General features: G+C 31.5%; 1 protein-coding gene across 1 annotated transcript; it reads left to right on the forward strand.

The window, feature by feature from the left end:
- Window positions 1–228: 228 nt before the first annotated feature.
- LOC128205392 (melanocyte-stimulating hormone receptor-like) lies at window positions 229–23,101 on the forward strand. The gene is made up of 2 exons (XM_052906975.1): window positions 229–365; window positions 17,795–23,101. Exon 2 carries the CDS (start codon window positions 18,293–18,295, stop codon window positions 19,493–19,495), a length of 1,203 nt encoding a protein of 400 aa, XP_052762935.1. The 5' UTR covers window positions 229–365; window positions 17,795–18,292; the 3' UTR covers window positions 19,496–23,101.
- Window positions 23,102–24,953: the final 1,852 nt, after the last annotated feature.

The following is a 24,953-nucleotide window of genomic DNA, read 5'->3' on the forward strand; positions in this document are numbered from 1 at the left end:
CAATCAGATATAAGTTTTATGAGATACCAAATTCTCGACCAACCATCTCCAATGTATCATGCCAAAAAACAGCGACAAAAGTAAGAGCCAATAAAAGAAACAAAACAAAAATCTTATAAATTAAATGCTATTCAATTACCGGTATAAACTACCTTTGTTTGCTATCATTCATAGATACAAACGCACCGGGTTTCCTAAGCCTCTGTTCATGTGATACGAGTTGAGCTGCAGCTTTGCTCAGTTTTATTCGAGCAGTCACCTTGCCAGGAACACTTTGCGTTGAAAGCAGATCAACGATTTTAGAACGTGTGTGTTATGTTCATAACAAAGACAACAGTTGATTGTGTTGGATATATTTGATGAAGGTACGTTCCATTTAGATATGAATACGATGTTTTATATGTATTTTCATTAGTGCATTTATTACAGGTTTACATCATCAAGTTCATAGTGGATTGTTTTTGTTTCAGTGTAAGATCGTTATATATTTCACCGAGTGAACACCGAAATTCACATTTCACGAGTGGCAAAGCATATTCACTTTTGGTGTTCACAAGGTGAACTATCTTACACTGAAACAAACTATTTTGCTTTTTTATGTAATGCTATAAATTGAAATAAAAATTGCATGTGCATGTAACGCCACGTTTGAAATGACGTCGTTGAATTTGTGTCCCGCCCTGTGTGCGCTGACGTTTGATTAAGACTTCGGCCTTTTTTAATTTGTAATACACGACAAGAGCAGCGGAAATTAGAAAATGTATTTTTCAACATAAATGGTAGATCCAAGGAAATATACATTTCTGAGTTTAAAAGACTTGTTTAATGTCTGTAGTGCAGTGCTTTCGGTGAAGATCCAACAAATTCCTGCATCTTCTGCAATGCACAGTCTTTTAGTTTGCTTTTAAATAGTGCAATAAAGTTTGTGCTATTTCCAACTCCGCCAGCTATCCATGCAAAGCGAAACCATGCTCGTCTAACTGCTCTGTTGTTAGGCATGTTTATCAATGTTGTCCAATACACAACGCGACATATATATCATTTTTACAGAAAGTCTTCCAAACTCGCTTAATGCAAGACAATTACAAATATTTCGATTTAGACACGCTATATATTTACAAAAGCTTGTATGAATATATTTCCAATATGACATTATCCTCATAATCAAGATGAATAACGCAGACTTGGTGCAAATATCGAATCAAACAGTTTGAATGCGTCGTTTAATTGGAAGTATCCGAAACGTTTTTGAAACGCATAAATATTTGAAACTGTCTTTGTGGCCTGCAGTCTAAGAGCTTTTCGCTTTTTAGTCAATGATAATGTAGGGGTAAAAAAGCTCCAAGATAATTATAATATGAAACAACGTCAATTTGGTTTCCTTTATAGTACCATTTCTCTAAGTTGTCCACCACGCATGAATACAATACTTGTGGATTTGTCAATGTTGATTTTCATTTCAGTTATGTAACAAAACTCTTCAATTGGTTCACCATTACAAGAATTGTTGTGCAAGACAGTTTCACTGGATTATATACGTTATCCTCAATTTTTAAACTCCAACTAGTATAAACGTGGTACGCATTAAGTAGTATAAACTCGGCATACATTAAACTTTGAATAAACTTGGTATGAATTTAACCCGTATAACATTGTTATTAATTAACCAAGTATAAACTTGGTAAAAACTAAACTTTGTATAAATTTTGTATAAATTAAACAAGTATAATTTTGGTATATATTAGACTCCTATGAGCTAAGTAAAACATTTAATAGTATTAACTATTTTACAAGATTAAACGTCCTACAACTTGAATTAACAAAACATTTCAAAGCAGTCAACTTTCAAAATAGTTTCTCATTAACATGTTTTAAAACTGCAAAAATTGTGCTATAGCAAATGCATTAAACATCATTTTATGGTCTTATTTTAGGGGAATTTCCAAATAAAAATTTGAAAAATAACCTAAACAAATGTTTGTCTTAAACCTTTTAAAATCTTGTTGCCTAGATAAGCCTTTTCTAAATGAACATGGAGTTGAATATGTAAATTGTGAAATTGTGTGAATTATGTAAATTTGAAAGTAAATAATAATAAAGTAGAGAAAATCCGTGCATAAACATGTTTTTGCTGCAACAGTTTAAATGCAAATATATCGCATCGTTGTTAATATTTCATCACTACGAAATGAACGAATAAATCCATTTCTAACTAGACTTTATTACTATATTAGTAACAATGAAATGCATGTTTACTTTGTAAACTCTAGGAAGCATTTTTACATGAAAGCTATTTTTACTGTCTTCTAGGATATTTACCTTGACAAGATATGTGGTGTGCATCGGTTATCAATTATTACAGACGCCTGACTGAAACAAAAAAAGCAAATACCAAGCCTTCGAATGTGTTAGCAATTCAGTCAAAACATCTTTACTGCTTTAAAAGCCTCTGTGTTAATGTAAAAAACACTCAAGTTTTCAAGATGATTTTAAAAGTAGAACAAAGAACAAATTCAACCGTTCATTGACTTTAGTTGACTGTTACTTGACAAACCTTTACACACACGATTGTCGATTGTTCTGAAAATAATACGACAAACTGCGATGGTATCTCCATTTTGATAAGGTATCATTAATTGTATTATTGTAAATCGGAGTCTTAATATGATAAAAGACGGATATAAGTTTGAAGATAATTCATGGATTAAGACAAACTTTTTTTTTAAATCCCAGTGGTAAAATAGTCGCAATCCACTTTCATGGTACTTCGTTCGAACATATATTTGATTTAAAACGAAATTCGATTATGAAAATTTGGGATACTTAAAGTGCTTTTAGAACAGCAGGTATACTTTGATTTATATTAATTGTAGGATGTTAGTTTAATTATTTTTGTTCATTCAAACGATCAATGCCTTTTTGGCGGTAGTGTTGACGCTATTGATTGTGATAATTAAATATGGGATTACTTTGTTATCATATTTGATAGTGGTTGAGATAAATAGACAAAAACACAAATATCGATAACATCATGATTTTGTTGAAACGTGATTCAGTTTCTTTTAGTCGCATGATTTGTAAACCATCAATGTACTCATTATTAAAATGGCAGTCATTGTGTTAATACTCCTTTTGGCGTCAATATGCATAACACGAAACCATTAATTTCTGTTTAGCATTTGTTTAGAATTACAATTGTTATTATTACTATAAAAGTAAAAATATTTACCTTTGTCACTGTACAATTACCCATGATACTAAGCAGGAATACGCTTAATGTCTAAAATGTTTAGGTTTATGTTATCAGTATATGTCTAACAGAGTATATTAGCAACTTAGTGTTTTATAATCACTAGATATGCTTCGTTGCATTTAATAGTTCACTTTTAAATTAAACGGATAACATGTTACAATATCTTGATGTGGTATATTATGTACCGTGTACATGAGTGTACCAAAGAGTTTATTTGCGATGATAATATTTAATTAAATATAAATATCCGAGAACGACGTAATTGAAAACATGCTTTCATCCGAATGTTAAAATGTAATTTCAATAAATATAACATTTGAATACTCTGATAATATATTTTTCGTTTAATGGAGGAGCATTGTAACGAAATAATTGGTATTTCCAATAACATCAGAAATTGATAAATTTATCATTTCTGTTTTACATATATCATGCAGGGGAAACCTGGTTGTATTATATATTATCATGGAATGATTACATGTCATGTGATAAACATATAAGTCGTCTTTAAGCCCGGGTGGTCTTTGTTGTGTTGTTATTTAATTCTAAGTCGGTAGCTCTTCATATGTTGGTATTAATCATGTGTTTTATGCTGGTATATATTGATGTGTATAATGTATACATTCGTAAATTTCATATGTCCATGTTTTTATAGCTTCCTACGCCTTTAGTTGGGTATTTCACTTGTATATCAACGATATATCATTGCATGCAATGAATATAAATACATAAATTATTCAATTCATGTATGTAATGATACTTTTAGTTATAATTCAACGAAATTATCTTCATTTCAATTCTGATATAGTATCTTGTTTTAATATCTCTAAAAAAGAAAATAAATAGTTTTCTCAATAAGGTCATTGTATTAAGAAACAAATCAGAACTAGAACAACGCCAAGTTGTTGATTGATGAGCTTGTTATTGAGAACATACGCTTCTTCTTTTACCTCGCCAGGGTAAAAAACCTCTTGATTTTAAACCTAAATATGTTTACTGTGTTAGTGTGTTATGATTCAAGACAAACCATAGCGGTATAAGTCCGGATATTATCTAGGTGGAGACAGATGACAACCTGATATGAAATACATACATGTAAGTATAAAGAACACATTTAACATATAGAAACATATCTTGGTTTGTGTTAGGTTTGTATTATTTCTCATAATTATCAGAAGCCATTGTGCAATAACTAGCGAACATATAAAAAACAACAATATGTCAATATACGCACACTACTAATTATCATGTAAGCTTGATGGTAATCATAACTCGCGCTTTGAGCTCGTTGCGTATAATTTTAAAAACAATATGGTCTAATATAATGAAATGTCGGAAGGACATTGACACATGATGGCAATTCTTAATGGATATATGATTGATAAATTGGTTGAAAGTAAGTAACTGATAACGTTCATGACAATCTTATGAAATCCAATCTGGCATTGTCTTATAACAATTCCTTTTTTTCTATTTTAAACATTATGTATCTGTCTAAAAATCGCTTTAATATATAGGAATTATCTCCTTCAATGAAACTCATAGGCAATTGTGTTCTTGTTTAGGCAAGTTATTTTTTTAGTTGAAAAGGAAAATATAGGCATTAAGTCGTTGAACACAGTATATTGTCAGTTGCATGCCTTACACAGTGTATTTTCAGTGGCATGCATAACGTGAAGATTTTGGAAAAAGGAACGAATAGATAATTATTTATACCATTTATTTCTACATTTAAGTTTGTAACTTTCAATGAAACCATAGTGGTTTTTCTTGTAACGTCGAAATCATACATCAGTTGAGGTCGTTTGTGGTGTTCAATCTAAATTGACACATAGTGGTTGAAAATTTTATATTCTATAAATGGTAAGTGCATCAAAATTAAATGTTGGATATAAAGTGCAGATTATCTGTCAAGTATCATGATTTTAGAGTTGTGTTAAAATCCCGCTTAATAAAACATTAATAAGCATTATTATATACATATGCCAAAAAATGTGCTTTTTGAACGCCTCTTTTAAAACATTTAACATACACTAAGTTAAATCTGGCTTTTAGGGGGCATTTTTATAATAAACAGATGCTCGTTAATGCAGCTGTTTTAAACATTGTCAAAAGTCTTAAACGTTTGTTTCTCTACTCCTTTGTGAATATTCCAAAATGTAACGCACATTATTATGTGAACGCAAAAATCTGCCTATTTGATATTCTCTTCTATTACTAACACCCTCAGCTAATCGTATTGTCTCAAGTATACTTGTAAATATTTACAACAGACACTCTCAGAATACAAAAGGTAAAAACCAGACTCATAAATCATATCATGTAGCCTCATGGATGTCAAATGTTATTATTTGAACGAACAATAATTGGGAAATCCGACAAGCATTTTGATTTTTTTTCAGGACAGTTCTTTGTTAGCACACAAACAACTGAGAGAAAATACACGGTCTGCAGCCCTGAGTGTTAGCGGATTGCAGGATTAGGAAAGTTATGAAATGTCCGTATAATAGTAATGAACAAAAACATATACCTGTCATAAAGAACAAGTGATGAAACGGAATGAGACAGCAATATAAATTAGAATGATTAATTCACAAAGACAATGAGGAGGAAAGAGTGACAGTAAGAATAAGAATAATAAAAATACAAATAAAGATATAACGAATAAAATGGCAATAAAAACAACAAAACGGGATGAGAACATATTTTGACGGATAAAGTTACACAGCAGAGAAAAGTAGATAAATGACAGTTTGAACCGAAGGTTGAAGAGAAATAGCATCGTATACAGCGACTTAATTGGTATTTTTATTATGAAAGGTTGAGATATGACTATAAAAAGGTAGCTTCAAATACGACCAAGTGAGTAGATATATTAACAATAAAGTGGCCTTAGAAGTAAAAAGTAATAACCGATGAACATGTTGAACACACAAGCAATTGAGCATTTCAATGAAAGGTACAATTCATCAACTTCTGTTCTGCAATTGTTAAATGTGACAGGTATATACTATGTAACCGAACACTATGGTCTCACAACTCCTTACCGCCACTGTGGTGAATATCAAGGTTATAGGGCCACAACAGAGCGTATAAAGCTAAAATTAATGCTATTTAATGTTTCGCAAATACTATCAGTATTGGCTACCTTAAAGCATATCTTTATATCTGCGATTCTACACACGTATTATTAAGCAGTGTTTCACAGAATAGTTGGAATATCAGAAATATATGTTAGAATAGTAAGGTAGATTAATGTTTACATAAGCTTATATATATAGAGCATATTAATTTGGCAACCATTTCAATAGTATTTTACTATTGAAGAAAACGATCGTTATTTGCCGGTTTAGGTACTCCGTTTGCCAGTATAATCTTTTGAGTATCCAGGGAAATGTTTTGCCCACAAGCACAAAATAAGGTGTTTTCATGTCAATATGTCTGAATCTTTAGAGCCATTTTTCGGAGTTCTAAGGGACTGAGGCGCATGCCCCACGTAGCGGCCAAATGGGCCCACCCCCTAACGTAAAGTCCTGGCTTATCATAATTATGATTGGATAAATAACATAATACGGTATGCTTTAATACAAAGACGCTTTGTCTAAATGCACGTGTTACGCCTTCTTGTATCGCAAAATAGATTTGTATGTCATGATTGTGTACTCGTTAACTTGTCTACAACCCTACACGCACGTCAGTCCCCCATAGTGAGCTACTGTATTGTATGGTCCGTTTTAAAGTATTTTGATATGTATGTTATCTCAGTTTATTGTCTTGCAACATTGTGCAACACTTGTTGAGTTTATATGATGTGATTTAACAAGGCCACATCTTATATTTTAATTTAAGACTAAATATCGGAAAAGTATTTATTGGCTCTTTGCTTAATTTGAATTAATGGAAAGTAAATCATTTCAAATATGGGTTTTCCAAATTGCCATAAGTGTCTGATATAAATCGAATAATTGCTAATAAGAACACAGTATAAAATGTCCTTGTTCATTTCCTGCTGTAATATGGTTCATATTCAATGAATACATTCTGGAATATGAGATAAAATATCATTACATGTGAATATAGGAAAACACAGACTACAAATAAACACTTAATAGTTGTTAGTTGCATATCAGAACATTTGAATGGTGAGCAAAACTGGTTTTGAAGAGTATTAACAAATGGAAATCAATAACGTAGCCTTGTGCTGATGCAAAGAACCGGATACGTACAATGTTAACTATTTTGGCAGCCCCCACGCAAAGGTGACAATATTCATTAGAGATGAATATACTTTTAATATGCAATTGTGGACATTATTCGAACTTGATATTACAAGCAATAAAGTTTTGTTATTGTCTTAAAGGGTTGAATGAACGAACATGTTCGCACAAGCGTGTAACATTGAACCAGCAAAATCGCGTACACATGTTGATATAACCTTTTACCTACCAGAAAATTTTCTTATGAATCTATCTTTATACACCGTTAAGGTTGACAAGCGAATCCTTATAATGTCATGGGACCCTCAGTGGTGCGTAATATTATATTTTGACACACAAAAAATATAGTATCATACACCTGAAACTAGTTTTAATAATAAAATATAAACTAAAGCTTAAACGTCCTTAATATATAGGTATGCACTTGTTTACTGGCATTACAAAGTCAAATAGCAAAATCATATAACCTTCTATGTAATAGTTCTTACCTGCCATACCATCCTAAAATAGTCAATGGATCAATATTATGAACGAACGTATTGTACGATCGCTTTTTCGAAAACAATTTCTGAGTTTTTCGAAACCAAAAGCTCACATGGAATGTTTAAGATAAGAATATTGGATTTTGGGTTTGTAACGCGAAATAATATCTCACCAAAAATTTTGATCATATGATATTTTAAAGAAATCTCGTTGATAAAATGACCCCACTATACTTAATTGAAAATACTTCATTAGGGATTGCACTTTTGTCTTGGCCTGTCCTTCTATCGTATTATGTATTTTAGTTTTGAGTTTGTTGTATTTAATCGTGTGATTGATTACTTTACCATAACCTACGCCTCATAATTCTCATAAACAAGAGGCCGCCATATTTATAATTAACCTAAATGCTCCCTTTTAAGAAAGCTCGTACAATAGGATATTCGATACCATGTCTGTCGAGCAACACATTTATAATTCACAATTCAGCATTTGCTTACAAAGCATTAGATAATATCACCATCTTAATGCATGTCAAAGGTTTCCACAAAGCAAAATCACCATTCAGCAGATAAAGCCGTCTATCGTTTTGATGTGTAATATTCGAGATATTTTAATGTATTTTGAACGTTTCTTTCTTATAATAGTGCAAGAAATATTTTGTACATTACACATCTTGTTACACTGTTGTGATGTATATATTTTTTAATAAACATGACAATCAATGAAGCCAATACTTATAGACGTGAATAACATAACCAATAAAACCCATAAAACATGCATACTAACTAACATCATCAACACCACCTCGATCACCATTATCCGCGCCAGTAAGTATCTGAATTAAACGATTGTGAAACTTCTAATGAAATTGGTGTTTTAAAAGAATAGAGAATAAAACTCAATTTGCTTGAACATGCCACGATGGCATATAAAATACTCTAACTTTATCAAGTGATATTATTTTGCAATGTTAATTGTAAGGCTTGATTTATATTTATACACTATATATATTTGTATGTGTGAACATTTGAAATAAAATTAATTGTGATACTCAATCATGAATGGACTCTATGAGGCAACACTGTAGCCACATATTGATGCATACAAACAAAAACTTAAATTACAACAAACTCAACAAGTTAATGGTCAAACGCGGATTATGTATATAAAATAACGGAATAACTATAACCTGTTATACAATTCTCCCACACTAAAATAGAAAGATTAATGGAAGAATAACATAATTTAACTATATCAACACTGCATCCTACCATATACACATTTAAAACACGCTCGTGAAAGAAGATGTGTTGTCAATTTAACACATACCATTGAATCCAAGAGACCCTAACAGTGGAAACGTATAATTTAAGAACACATTTCAAAGTCTAGTGTTTTTTTTTCGAATATCTAGTATTTTAAATATTTTTTATAGGGCGTTTAACAGCCAGGGTTATATATTAACAATACAATACGACATACAATACAGACATTTTTATTACACTCAGGTTATGCATATATGATAACATGAGGGCACACGAGATAAGATAACAGAGTAAAAAAAACAGCCTAATATGACTTATATGAAGTAGAATGACTTTGTCTCGAGAGGCAGGCATTACAACTTTTGTATATTTCTAAAAGCTGCACTCTGACAGATTTACCGTTTATCCAACTTCTTGTTCCTATTTTTTATTTGGAATGAGCAAATTTTGCGTAAATATCTGATAACCAAGATGAGATAAAAGAAAAACTAACAAAAGATCTGATTGCAGATTTTCATATTTCCGTTCCAAAATTAATGTTTTATGACTAAAACCGTTACTAACGGATCAGGAAAAATGTATAAAACATCATTTTTTGAACTTAAATATATAAACATGCAATCAAATGTTTTGTCAGTAGTCTTATATGACTAGTTTACATGCATTTACGCATAAAATGGCTCGCTCCATGACAATAATTAAAAAAGGTGTCAAATCATTTATTTTACAGTTCATTATAAAGTTCATTATCAGAATTAGGGGTTGACAATTATAAGTTAACATTAACTAAAGTAACAATTGTAAAATGTGCAAAAAAACATAATATTTTTAATGTTGCATACAAATGTCACAAAATTCTGCGACCTTTCAATCTTCAAGATATACTTCCTCTGAAAAAGAAGGCATTTAAATTTGAAAGATAAACATCAACTAATTTAAACACTCAGACATACTTCAAAGCTTTGCGGTAACACCTATGCATCTCACATATTATCAATAACAATAATATGTGACTAAAGTGTTTGAACAATTATCACTTATCATGTAAAATACATGTTTATTCGATTTATAATTCGTATTTTAAATTCAAAACGCAATTGCAGAGATACTGTCTGTTTACTTTTATAACTTATGAAACATTTTAAATCTAAAATATAGAATGGATTGGAATGGAAACGTAGTCATTTAATATATGGCATGTAGTAATGTTTCACTGTTTCACTGTTCAGGCCCTTGTCTCTCATGTAGCATGTATCTGGATTTGGTTTGCTTCTGGGTGCGAAATTGTTTTTACTAATTTATACCCTGTAAACACATACTTTTTGTTTTTCGATAGTTTCGCACATGTTGTTTCACTGTGTAATTTATGTTATAAAAGCTGTAGATAAAAGGCTTCCATCAGTTGTTTGAACTTTTCAAAATTGTGGTTCACAATATATATTGAATGACATATTGTATGTTTGATTTCATACTTTGATTACATTACTAATTGGTAGAATTAGTGGAATGAATTTGCTACTGTTCTTAGGAAAGTACCTGTATTTAGTCGAACGTTTCTTCAGAGGGTTTTTCGTTTAAGGCCGATAGGCATGAAAATATCGGAAAATCTTGTTTGTAGAACAGAAATGTAATGATACGTTCCCTTCTACCATTTTTATATATACAATTGTGAATTGAAATAGGAAATATTTACATTTAATATACAAAATAACAATGTAATATGTGTCAGAAACACTTGCGATATTACGAGGTACACGGGTCACAAATCGTTTGTTAAATGTCATTGAATATGTTTATAACACAGTCTTATGCTGAGGTAATTAAGAATAATCATAGTATCGACTAAGGCCAAGATAGATTTATCGTTACCGTTATCAATAGCTATAATGAATGTTGCTAATAAAAGCAGTCTATTCGTTTAAATAAGTTAAATAGTTGTTTAACATTTTCAAACTTGTTAATTTAATGTTAAGTTTCAATATTTTTGCTACTATTATTGTTTTAATATTATTAATGAACCATTATATAATATTGGTTTACGAATTATGACGGACAGCCACGTGAATGCAACCATGCAAATATATTTTGGACGTTGATTAACATTAACTTTGAAAATATACTGTTGTCAAAAGTAACGATTAGATTCCCTGAATCTAGGTTAAGGTTCATATATCCCAATCCGTGCTGACGTTTTAAGGGGTTAATTGGAAAAACGATTATTATTTCACGCTTGAACGGTCACACAGACCCTACTACCAACCCCAAGACCTAGACTACGTTTTGAGCTCCGTCAGCGAGAGGAAGTGCGCTCTTAAACAATTAATAAAATACGACACTAAAAATATACTATCAGACTCAACTTAGCAAAATAAACAACTAAGTTAAATACATGGACATTTCTTTTAACAGGTCTAAAGGCTTGCATTGAAGTTTAAAACAGAAACTCTAAGCTATTAATCATCGTTCTGTTTTATTATAATAATGATTTTGTTTACCACTTGTCTATTTATATTAATTTAATCAGTTAAAAATTATTTAAGATATGTATATGTAACCGCTGTTTCATTTGTTGCCATGCCGAAAAGCGCGATATCTACGAGCCAGCAATAGAAATGTGCAAAAAAATAAACATTATTCAAGTGCCACTCACAAATACTAATTGTTCCGATTATTCATGAACACCTCAGTTCCGATTTCCAAACCTCTGTTTATAAAATACCAGTTGAGCAAGCTGATCAATCTCAAACGAGCAGTTATCGCGCCAGGATTTTAGAAGGTGGGTGTTATGTTTATAAAGTAGACGATAGCTGATTGTGTTGGATATATTTGGTCGTGGTATGTATCATTTAAATATACGTACGATGTAAATTATGTTTTACGTCAACTTATTAAAATTTTACATTAAGCTCATTATACGAAAATCAAAAACATTCGGATATCAACATCGACATCAGTGATTAGGAAAATTGAGCTGTTTTGTATACACAAATATGTTCTCAAGTTTTATTAACCATCTCATTCTATACCGTTTCAATTATTTACAAAGAAATTTCTATTGAAAATCCTTCATTGCCTGTGTTTTGTGGACGTTTATTAATGTTGTAAAAACATCCTAACTCGATTGATTTATAAGTACAATCGAGTGTAGATAAACTTTCTCAATGTATCATTTGGTATGCTTTTATCCTGCCACTTGCACAAAAAAAATCGGTCCAAAAACAAGGTAAATTTTAGTTTATTAGGCTAGTAGACCACGTGATGTTTATCTACAGTCAGTTGGTCACCTGACAGACGGACTTTTTTCTATTTTGAAATGTCGGAGGAAAAGCACAAAAAATGCTTCAGTATCTTATCAATAGTCCGCGAACAACCGACATAAACAATCAGCAAAATTCATCACCCTGTATGGTAATGGCACTGGCAAAGAAAAATGGTCAGAAAATGTACATGTGCACTTAACCCTGAAAATGTGCATCATTAAATGCTAGTTAATTCCTCTTCCCCTTACAACAGAAATGAGTTATCTTCTTACCGGTGCAGCCCTGAACATCAAACACTTTATTCCTTAATATAAATATGAATTAAATCCATTAAACATGTGTCGTTTGTTTGTAAGCAATCTAGATCTTTATCTTTATTTATGCAAAGATTTGTTTCATGCTGTATTGCAAATGAAAAACATTTCTTTAAGCCACATCAAACTTTTGTTTCAATTCACGGATTTACCGCACCTTTTCATAAACTTTGTTAATATATGTTGTTTTTTGTGCGAACTAGATTTTGTTGGTAGCAATTATATTTTCAAAAGCTAAAATACGACTGAAAATTAATTTCCTTCTCAGTTTAATAGTACTGCTTTGTAAAGGGAAGTAAGATGTTTTATATATCTACCTGTTTACCATTGGTTTTAATCATTTCAAACAAAATTGCGGCTTCGTGTAAATACGTTTTTATGATTTGAGGGCAAAGGTTGTTTTCTGACTGTAATGAAAACTTTTCCTTCGAAGATATTTTCAAAAGGCAACGGTTTTTCTCTCATACAAAATGCCAACAAGGTGACTGCTAAATATTTGTTATGATGACAAAAATAAAATTTGCCGCTTGTCCAAGCTGTTACACTAAATTTAGAGTATTTTTGCTCAAAAGGCTATTTTCTGATTGAAATGATACGCAAATAATGACAAAAACTATATTTCTGAAAACAAATATATGGTCACAGATGGCGATCAGTAACAGAAGAATCACTGGTTTGGACAAACCACAATATATGTATGTTTCAATTGCTATTGGTAAAATCAACACATTGTTATGAATATAGACTGCTAAATGTTTTATTGCAGCCAATGCTACCTTTTTTTTTTAAATATCCAAAATTAATCATAATAAACGCATAAATACAGTTTTTCCAAACATTTTTTCTAACCAGGTGTTTTTTTATTTAATATGAATCATCATCATACTTAAAAAACGCTTCAATCATATTTTTGTTTTGTTTTTATCACTTCTATGCTTACTCAAACTAAACCAATAAACGAAAATTATTCAATTGTCAATTAGAAATTTAGTTGAAATTGTGTTAAAAATGGATTCAAGGGCAATTATGCCGAACAATCATTCTTCTTTATTTTAAATATATAAGTTTTCGCTTTTCGCTCGTTTTCGGGTTAAATAAAATGACAACATTTCAAAAAAATATCTCGTTCGCTTTAATTTTAAATGTAGACCCTACGATTAAATCTAGGAGAAAACATTTAACTAGGCACAGTATTTAAACCATGTTTTATGCTATGACCTTTTTGTATGACCCATCACTTGTATAGGGAAAGAAACTGGTACATGTTTCGTTAATATTTGAAATGTATATACATTGTTAAATATGCACATTTAAAATCCATTGCCACCAAACTTACTACTTTTTGTTCATTTTGTTTTTCAAGTCAGGCGTCTGCACAAATTGGAAGTAAATTGATGCACACCACACTGGCTGTTAAAGTAAATTTCTTAGACGATAAATGACGTAAAGTGATCTCTGTGACAAAATGAACAACAAAAAATCAAATATGTGCAATAGGATTATAACCAATGAAACATCGATGATATTTTTTAAAGGTTTTATTGGTTTGTTCAATATTTATTCCGATATTAAAATTTCTACACAACTTTAGTATAAACAAATAATTTGAATGAGTAACACTATATGAATAATAATCGCGTTATATATGCACAAGACAAAAAAATAGACAGAAATGAGAAGAAAGCTTAGAAGCTAAAAGTTATTTTGATGTCACAGGGCGGAATAATTGTGTGTTTTACATATTTAAGATAAAGGTGTTTGGTTGTTTATATGTATTTTTGATTTGCAACTTAAAATTTAGTTCATCAGATATATTTTGCCATTTAGATTACCATGCAGACAGTTTATATCGAAAATACGTTTTTCCATACTATTGATAGTTTTAAGACAATTGGTTCGGTCATCGCCTAGAGGTTAGAAGCGGTCGCGCTAACCACTGCGCTAACCGGACGTTCACCTACTCACCTACAGTTGTATAATTACACTTCAAGATAAAGTGTATTCCGATCTTAATCATTAACTCCCATTGCTATAACAACTGAGCACATGACTATGTTTAGATGTAACAACGACCATAATACAACTTAAGGCACCGGTATGACTTAGTCCCTGAAATTTTCATTGTATAATTATAAAATGGTCCAACCTGCTGGACCTTTCAATTGATACAGAGTTTATTTATCGGTAAAGTGTGCATCGATTCTATATTCGTTTGTTTAGACTTTAGTCGATAACGTGTACAATCCACTCTGTCTATTGATATGTTTAGAAATCAGTACTGATCCCCAAAATACGAAGACACATATTATCGTCTCAACTAAGAATCCTTGATAAGCTTTTGATCGCCTATACGACATATGCTCTAAAACAATTAGACAAATTGTGTTCATAATATATCACGAGTGGCTGGCAAATGTCCTACTTCTTGACATCTAATTTAAGAGAACAGTTCCAATTGGAATGATTTACGTTCATTCACAGACACGAAATGCAAACATATGTCTGCTTTTTCTTATTTGTAATAAGCGGGCCAAAGCAAAAACAATCTCAATGATTACAATAATAATAATAATAATAATAATAATAATAATAATAATAATAATAATAATAATAATAATAATAATAATTATAATAATTAAAATAATAATAATAATAATAATGATAATAATAATAATATTCAAAATAACCGTATAAAATATGTTGATATGTTTCTTTCTGAATTGTGTATTTTGTAACTGATGTACTATATCTATAACCCAATATCATAAACTGCTAGTTAGGTTATTAACATTTAGCTTATTATTTTTATTGCTCTTAGACTGGTATTTAATTGATTTTTTTTTCAGTTTAAATAACAAGTCATATACAAGTTTTGTCTAATACACACTCTTTTTCAATTTTATTATAATGTTGTTTTACTTCTAAACAATAACATTAACGAGTTTATACAGCTTGGCAAGGAAATATGATAATAATCAAATTGCAATAACAGGGACATACCGGTTACGTTCGTTTTTAATGACCCGAAAAACAATGTTGTAAATCTGAAGATTATCACAAAAAATGTACACAATACAACACTAACAATAAATGATACAAGAATACACAATACATCAAACAACAAGAATACACACAATGCAACAAGCGAAAAGAAACACACAATACAAGACGGACAGAATTGAACAAAAAAATGAACACACAATACAACAACAAACACACGATACAACACACAACAAGTACCACACAATTACTCAATCATTAAGGAACACACAATAAAACATGCAACAATGCAATAGGCACATAATACAACAGGTAAAACACAACTTAACAAACACAAATTATCATACTACATGAAGTTCATGTTCGCAACACTTCTTTTTAATTTGTTCATTTTTTACTGACTTTTAAGAATAAACAACAAACATATACTGATATATTTTAAATAGCATTACTAACGCTTTTTGGCACAAAAGTATGTGCTGTGACAGCTTAATTTGATATGATTGATAACAACAGAGATCTTTCTAACTGTTGTTGAGGTGTTGTATCATCTTGGCAAGAATTTTGTTACTTGTTCTATCACATTACTTTATTAGAATGTCTGACAATCTTTATACCGGAAACGATTCCCTATACTTTCAATAAATGTAGCCACCTTGGAACTGTCCGCGGAATTATATAAGCATGTGACCGAGAAATAGCTGTTAGTGATGTAGATATATGGAAATGATTAAAACGTTTTTTATATTTGTTTAAACAGAACAAAAAAATATTGGTCAGTGTAGTCCGATAATGATCGATATTGACCAGTGAACTGTGACCTTTTTAAGTACCAAAATGTAGCATACAAATATTGGTAAAATACGTGATTGTTTATGATTATCGATCATGAATTACTTACTGGAAATAATACTATTTAATTTCGAAAGCAACCTACATTTTAAGACAATAAAAATTTTTTGAAGGCAATCATTAAGTACTAGACTTAATTATTAAGAATTTCACCTTTCGCGGGTGTTTAAAAAACTGCCTACAGCAATCATCCGATGCACACTTATTGTGTCAAAATTTGCGTTATCAGGCAATGAGTATTGTAAGTCAGTGGTATGACCTGAAGTAATTTCTTAAAGAATAAGAAGGGCTCCTTCGCTACGCTCACTCTGTCAATTCTGATTCATTAAGAATTTACTTCGTGTCATCTAACTATAACTTCTAAGTAAAATCTGCAATAGCAAATTGTAGTAAAGTGGGTCACGTTCAAATCTATGAAGCTGATGGTTATTTTTCTAGTGTTTTAATTTGATATGTTTGCATAATTATTATCTACACTAGCACGTAGGATTAGTATGAAATCAATTACACAACAAAAACCCTTTGTTTCATTTGAATAAAGTTGACCTTTCGGAATATTCAATAACAATATCTACAACATGGTCTAAAGTCAAATGTATCAAACACACTAACTGTCTTTGGAAATATGGATTCAAAACATTTCTGTATAATTTCTCTTCATATTGGATACGTTTTTGTCTCAGTCGAATAAAAACCATAGACAAAATATAAGAGCAAATCAGCAGTATCAAACCAAGCATTTACCACGCAGGTCTCAAACTGACAGCCAACATTTTGACAATTACAGGTCAGACGTTACATCGTCATGGCGACTGTACGTTACGTTACCTACGTAAAAGTGTTTTTGTTATACCCAACACATACGATTATAAATTAAATCCATGGTTCTATGCGTAAAATCAGACCAACGCAAATTATTTGTTGCACTTTTATGTCGTGAACGCAAAACTCAGTTACTGCCTTTTAAATACTTTCTTCTATTACCCTAACCTTTCTCATCATATTGTCGTTGTATATATACTCAACAGACGATCTCAGGATTAAACGTTGATTTTCCGATTTATGAATTATATTTTGCAGCCGCATGGATATCAAATATTCATTTTAGAAGAACCAATACAAGACAAATACATTTGTTTATTTCCAGGAGAGAGCACGAAGGATTATAGGAAATATAACGGCAGCAATCAGAGTATTTACAAGATAAAGGACTCGAAATGCAATGGATGTTTAATAGAATCTTGAAGAAACAAATATTTAATCGATGAAGAAAAATCAAGTGACGTGGGATTAAGAACATTAAACTATAATAGAAGTAAGGAATATAAAGTGACAGTGTTAATAAGGAGGATAAAGTGATAGTGAAGAAAAATTAGTATAATATGAGAACTGAATGTAAATAAGAAAGTAACATAATAAGGATGAACAAACAAGTAGTAGTTTGAACGAACAGAATAAAATTAAATAAGTCGTAAACAACTACAGGAAAGGTTAATAAGAGTGGCTTCATAAATGACAATGGAGTGGGTTGAACTACGCGAAGGTAACAGGCCATTAGAAGGTAAACCGGATAAATAAACAATTTTACATAGGGAACATTTTACCAGCAAAGCAAAACAACTATGCACTAAGAAAAAAAAGAAATATGTACAATATAACAACGTCCATAATCCCTTTGGTGACTTTGACAGTTGTGAATAATGATACAGAAAATTTTGATAACAAGACGTTTAGCAACAGCGGTACCTATCAAGGCTATCGAGAGCCCACGGAGATCATGAAGCTAATATTGATAGTTTTCGGATTTTTAGCAAATGTTTTCTCAATATTAGCTACTTTAAACGTTCCTCGCGAGCGATGGTCACCGTATAACACTCTAATAATCAACTTGGGAGTGTCTGATATCATGGTGATACTCTCCTGTGTTCTTCATGATATATTCATGTTTAACAATCAATTTCACCCTTGCACGCCTGTTCTGAGACGGATGTTCCTCAATATTGCGCTGACGTCAACATTGTTCAACCTTGTGTTGATGGCTGTAGACCATTACGTCGCCATCATGCAGGCCTTGTATTACGATCGCTTCTTCTCCAAGCGGAAAGTGAGATTCATCATTGCAACTTTGTGGGCGATAAGTATTTTCTGCGGAGTGTTGGATTTATTTGTAAGTTTACCTAGCTTTCGGAAAGAAGAAACAACATTTTGTGATCATGTTAATACTGTGAATAGAACAACATTTAACTACGAATTTGTCATTGTCATATTCATTTTTGTCGTATTGGTCGGACTTTTGATAATCTACACACGGATCTGCTATCAAGTGAGGAAACTCGTTCGTGATGACCGCCATAATCGGCTACAAAGTTCCCATTCAATGAAAGCAATTGTCACAACATTCCTAATAATTGGAACATTTGCACTTTGTTGGTGCCCAATAGGATTATACCACACCGTACTGTACATATTACGACCCGATTTTTCCAAAATGACTACAGCTGCTATCGACAAATTGCTCTTAGTTAACGCCATTCTGTTCCTGTTAGTCATATTGAACACACTCTGCGACCCTGTTATCTACGCCTTGAGAAGGTCCGAAGTGAAACTTGGCTATATCCGAGTTTACAATAGACTTCTAAGAAAGAGAAGGAGTTCTTCATTTTATGAAAACGAAATGCACTCACAGTTCAGACGCAGAAATGATTCGCGTGATACTGAGAGTGCCGACTATACGATTGTTACAAGTCTGAGTATCACCGACAAGACTAAGTCGACATGTACTTCAATTTGCACGTCGCCTACTGACAGGAGTGTGCAATCCAAATTTGGGTTTGAAAGGGACAATTGATCAGATTGTTAACAGATGGCAATACTATTCTTTACTTGTTAAAATAAAGTTTACTGAATCATAGTAATATTATGAAAACCTATCACAATATGTGTCAAATGACGTAATTACCATTATGTCATATTTACATTGAAATATATTAAAAAAGTAATGAGGAGTATTTGGGGGGCATATGTGAAACTGTAATAACAGGTAACACAAAGAACGGAAAAAAACATTATCATGTCCATGTTTAGTATGTTTAAACCTGTGGGTCATTTATTTGGTGGTTATGTGCATGTACTGACCGAAACTATACCATTATGTGTTATATCTGTTTTTCGAAGAAAAGCGACAAGGCATAGTTATAGTCTTAGTGTCGTTGTCGACGATGGCCTACCCATCGGGTTGGTAGTTAACGGCATCCAAAACATCTTAATTGATCTTTAATATAATTTTGCAAGAAATTCAAATTAATATTTGTACAATTTAAACACACATGCACAGCGGAAACTAAAACTCTTGTTTTAATTAATGTCGAGAAATGTCCTTTCCTCCACGTTAAAGAGGATTGTTCGCGTTTGCTAAGCATTTTCTCTTCTTAACTATTACATAGCAATTATTATCTAACCAAGAAGTTGATAAATGTGTGAGGAAGGTTTCTGACTGATTTAAAAATATACTTAAGCTGACATTGACGGTTATTTAATTTAATTATTACAGTGCCAAACTAACACAATTTACACCCTTAGTCATTGGTCAAATAAGGTTTTACTGCTGAACAGACCGGTGTTGCTAAAAATGTTGTGGCGCTTATATAATTATTGTTAGTGTGTTATCATGATTTGCAAAAGAAGTACTAAACCTCATAGTCTTTTACTTCTGATCATTTTTAGACTATAGAAAATAACTTATACTGCTTTGTGTGTTAAAATAGAGCATTACTTATTTCAAACCCAACACCTAAATGTGTGTTAATGATACTTGCTAAATTTGATATATCTTTATGAAATTATTATTTTAATCACACATACAAATGCATTTAATTAAAAACTTTTAAAACCGACAATAAAAAGCACACCAAACACCTTACACACCAAACACGTCGCTACAATTAAATGTTTCACATATAGAAAACAGCTGTATCTTGGAATAATTGAAAATTATGTTTTTTTCGAACATTATATTGTCTTGCTTTCGGAACTTACTTTTTGAAAAAGATACTTTTATTAATTTATCAGCGATATTTTTAATATCAAATACATATTCCAGCAAAATGCTTTGCACTTGATGTTACTGTTGCTTATATCTACATATTGCAACGGGAAATGTTGTATATTCTGAACCTAAAAACATAAACTGATGGACCATTGCAAATGGAGAATCTATACAAAGCTTATGATAAAATCAATAATATTATGTGCCGTTAAAGCAGAATGTACTCGGTAATTATTTGTTATACAATTTCACGAAAAAACAGATGTTCTAAATCACTAATTTTAATTGCGAGTTTATGCTTAAACAATATTACTGTTAAACTATTTGTGTAGACCGTGACTCAAAATTAAAAATATAATGCATTCTGCATAATCTTATATATTTCCTGCTTTTATTTAACTATTGTATTTTCCACAATACATATCGAAAAAAAAATGTTTACAATTTTTTCACGTCGCAATTTATCGAAAGAACAGGCATACAGTAATTTTAAATATATTGAGAAATACAATCTTGACCTTGCCTTATTTTTTCGGCCTGCTTTGGAATTTCTCTATATGGTAATGTTGTAGCCCTTTTATAATTATTATTAGCATGTTTTCATGATTTGCAAAAGAAGTACTAAACCTAATAGTCTTTTACTTCTGACCATTGTTAGACGATAGTTATAGAAACTATATAATTATTGACTGATTTGACTGCAACGTTATACTGAACTATTCAACTTGATGAGTTTAATAATATAGTGTGGAGTTATGTAACTCTACAAAAAAGTTACAATATGATAGGCAATCAATCGTGAGCGATATAGTTTGTTTATACAAATAGGATATAGAATACGGTACCATACAGCGTAAATTTTGTCACGAAGGTGGGACAATACACGCTCAAGTTAGCGAGTGGACAGAAATGTATTTTGTCAAACTTTCACTCCTGTTGGAACAGTAGAATCTACCTGTATATCAAATATTGTGGAGTTAGTTTGCTCAAAGCACACTGTTAACAAGTTTGGTAAAGATTGAATCACACTTGCGCAAGAAAGGGAGCGGCCTAGGTTAGTTAAGTCCTATTGTTATATTTCAAAGGCCATTATTTCAAAATGAGTAGGGTAAACGGTCTGACATGTTTCTGGTATATTATGCAGATTAGCATTCTCACTATGTTTCGTAAATATATGAACACGATAGGGAGAGGAAAAGGTAAATGAAGCAATGTTTTACAATGTAAGGATTATAACTCTATTGCGAATAGTGTGATATCTGGATGTTAATCAAATTTGGATCAGATGGTTTTCCCACAAACTTTTGATCAAGAGTGGATATTAATGATATTAGCAAGTAGGAGAAGAGCCCATAAAGGAAATTTGGTCACATTTAGGCATGCCAGAGGCCATAACTCTACAATGCAGTAGCGGGATCTGATTGTCGATGTCACTATGCCATTATATTTCGACAATTAGCATTATAAATGTATATGGTAAATATTGAATTAAACATGCTAACCATAATAGAAAGCGGATTTCAAAGTGTAATACCGCTGTCTGCTGTGTTGCATGCACATTGCAGGAAATGACAGTATATACCCAACAAGACGAAACACAGCAAATCCAAACAAAAAAGAAATAAGGAATTTGCATGTCATTATTTCAATTTATAAACCACAAAAACGAATGCCACAAGTGTCAATTATACGAAGAAAAAATACAACGAAGAAACTGTTTAATCAGGTTGTGAAGGACACCATTCAATTAATAGCTTTCTGGTTTAGGTGAATATAGTTATACCTTATCTGAACGATACTTAGTATGAAGCCTACATATGACATGATGTCAATTATATGTATATGTGATAATTATAAATGCCGTGAACTACAAAACATGGTGTCTCATTTGTTTATTCATTTCCAATGCAACAAGTTATCTGAATGCGCGTGCTTTGCTGTTACATAGCTCATCGCGTGCTGGTACTTTTTGTATTCGAACGTCGTGTCGTTATGGAACTAAATGCATTTATAGCCAGAGCATATGTCTAGGACGTGTAGGTAAACTACCTTGATCAACCCCTGTTTTAGCAATGATAATTATAGGATGAAATTTAACACATCAAGGTATAAGGCAGAGCAGTATAATAATCATTGATTGTTTTTAGATAAGATTAAACTAGTAAACGCGTTCGTGGCGTGCGTAGTACTTCAGCTTATCGTCAGCAAATTTAATATCGATTATGTATTTTAAATCATTGATTTTCAATACGTAGATGTATACAAATGTATATATAAGTGACGACCAAAATCGTATTTGTTTTACGCAATTTCCCACGTTAAAGTGTGTTATACACATCTTACCTTGATATTCTGATTGTAGAACATATCAAGTATTTCATATATGAAATAGTGTTCTAATAAACCTGAAATCTCACTCGAAAAACCTTGTCCTTTTTTCATACCTAGTATAGTATCGCTTTAAAGCGCAGTTTGAAATTGAAACTAAGAGTTTATAAATGTTCAAGAAATATAGAGAGAATAGTTGCTCCGTTACCGAACTATTTTGCGAGGATTGTCAATATAGAGTGATCGTACTCTGTGCCATTAAACGGGGTTTATGTTTAAACGTTCGGCTACTGAGCTTGTTTCTGTAGTTGTTCATATAAATATTTAATTAAAAATGCAAGCGCATTATTTTACCAGATGCGACTATTATAAACAAGCGTATTAAAACACATATATTTTCATCGAAGAGGCATGAACAATATACATGTATAGTTTGGTTCGTGTCAAGTGGCAAAATGTTTACACAAGGCCAAATGTATTCAATTGCAATTTTAAAGCCATATAAAAAACATAATTATAGTTAATGTTGTTTAATATATATTTAACTGAATGCAAGTTAGGCGTAAAAATAAAAAAAATTGTTTCCATTTACCCGACCGACCCTATTTTCCTCTCCTGACCCATCACATTTGTTTGCCCTTGGATTGTGGATTGTTTGTCGTTATATCCTAAACAAATGCATTTCTTGAGAGACCATGATAAAATGTGATCCTTTGTATGCTTGAATTTTCTACAAAAGTGATATACCAAGATATAGGAATGTTTGGTACAGAATTCCAGTTTTCAAAACAGAAAATAGAAAAAATGTAAGTCCTACCAACCTACTATTTTTTGGACATGTTAGTTGATGCAAGTAACTTTGTTTTGAGCCTTATGGCTATCTTTAGTTTAAGTATATCGGGGATAAATGTTGTTAAACCTTGGACCTTGTCTCTAGTGTAGTTTAATGTTTTGGCAACTGGCGTTGTCCAAGTACTCTCTATTGTATCTAAAGTTTAATTTGTATCATCATTAAAATACACTACAAAGGGCATCATGGAGGTGATATGCAAGAGCCTTTTGCAAACTGAAACGTTACTGAAAATAAGATTATGGTTTATATATTTAATTAACTATTTCGATAATATAAGATGCATTTATTTCGGCGGGAAAAAACATACACACACGCGCATTCTACTTATAATAAATCGTTATTGGCAAATACATGTTTGAACTGTTGAAACACTAAATTAGCAAACGTAATTACCTACAATAACTAGGCCTTTATGATACATAGCACCGGAAATATGAAATGGAAACCGAGACAAATTAGCTGACGTAGCAACACAATGAATGGCACTATAAATAGAACAGGGATAAAAGAGAACATCAAGACTAGAAATTAATAAATACGTTATCCATGTAAATGTCCAATTTACCAGCCAGAAGCGCTTATAAATGGATTACAATTTAACGTCATATCTGTACACACATCTATCAACTAAACGAATTAAGAATACCTCGTGTGGCCTTTTCTCGTGTAAATAAACATTTGCATCGCTAGCGTTTGGCACGTGACGTTTTCCTTCTGTTTGTTTCTTTTTTATTATCCAAACAAATTATATTGAAAACATGCAAAGCCATCTGAAATGTAAAGTATTCATACATTACCTAACATTATCATTTTCTGTTACGAGGCAGCATCATTGGGGTTTTTCAAAACAAAAAAGATACAGTTATCAAGAAATGTTTAGTTATTCCCGTGATTAGCCGCCTGTTTAAACAGGTTTAATAAGTATTAACGTATTTGCAGTAACACTAGAAATGTCATATTTATTCACAATTGTGTGAATAATTTCCTTAAAATCATTTACGCACCAACTGATATAGATTATAATAGTTTATAAATACAATATAGATAATCTTTTAAAAAGTAGTCATGGTTTGATTGAGG

The sequence above is a fragment of the Mya arenaria genome, chromosome 10 (genome assembly GCF_026914265.1).
Source record: "Mya arenaria isolate MELC-2E11 chromosome 10, ASM2691426v1".
Lineage (NCBI taxonomy): Eukaryota > Metazoa > Mollusca > Bivalvia > Myida > Myidae > Mya > Mya arenaria.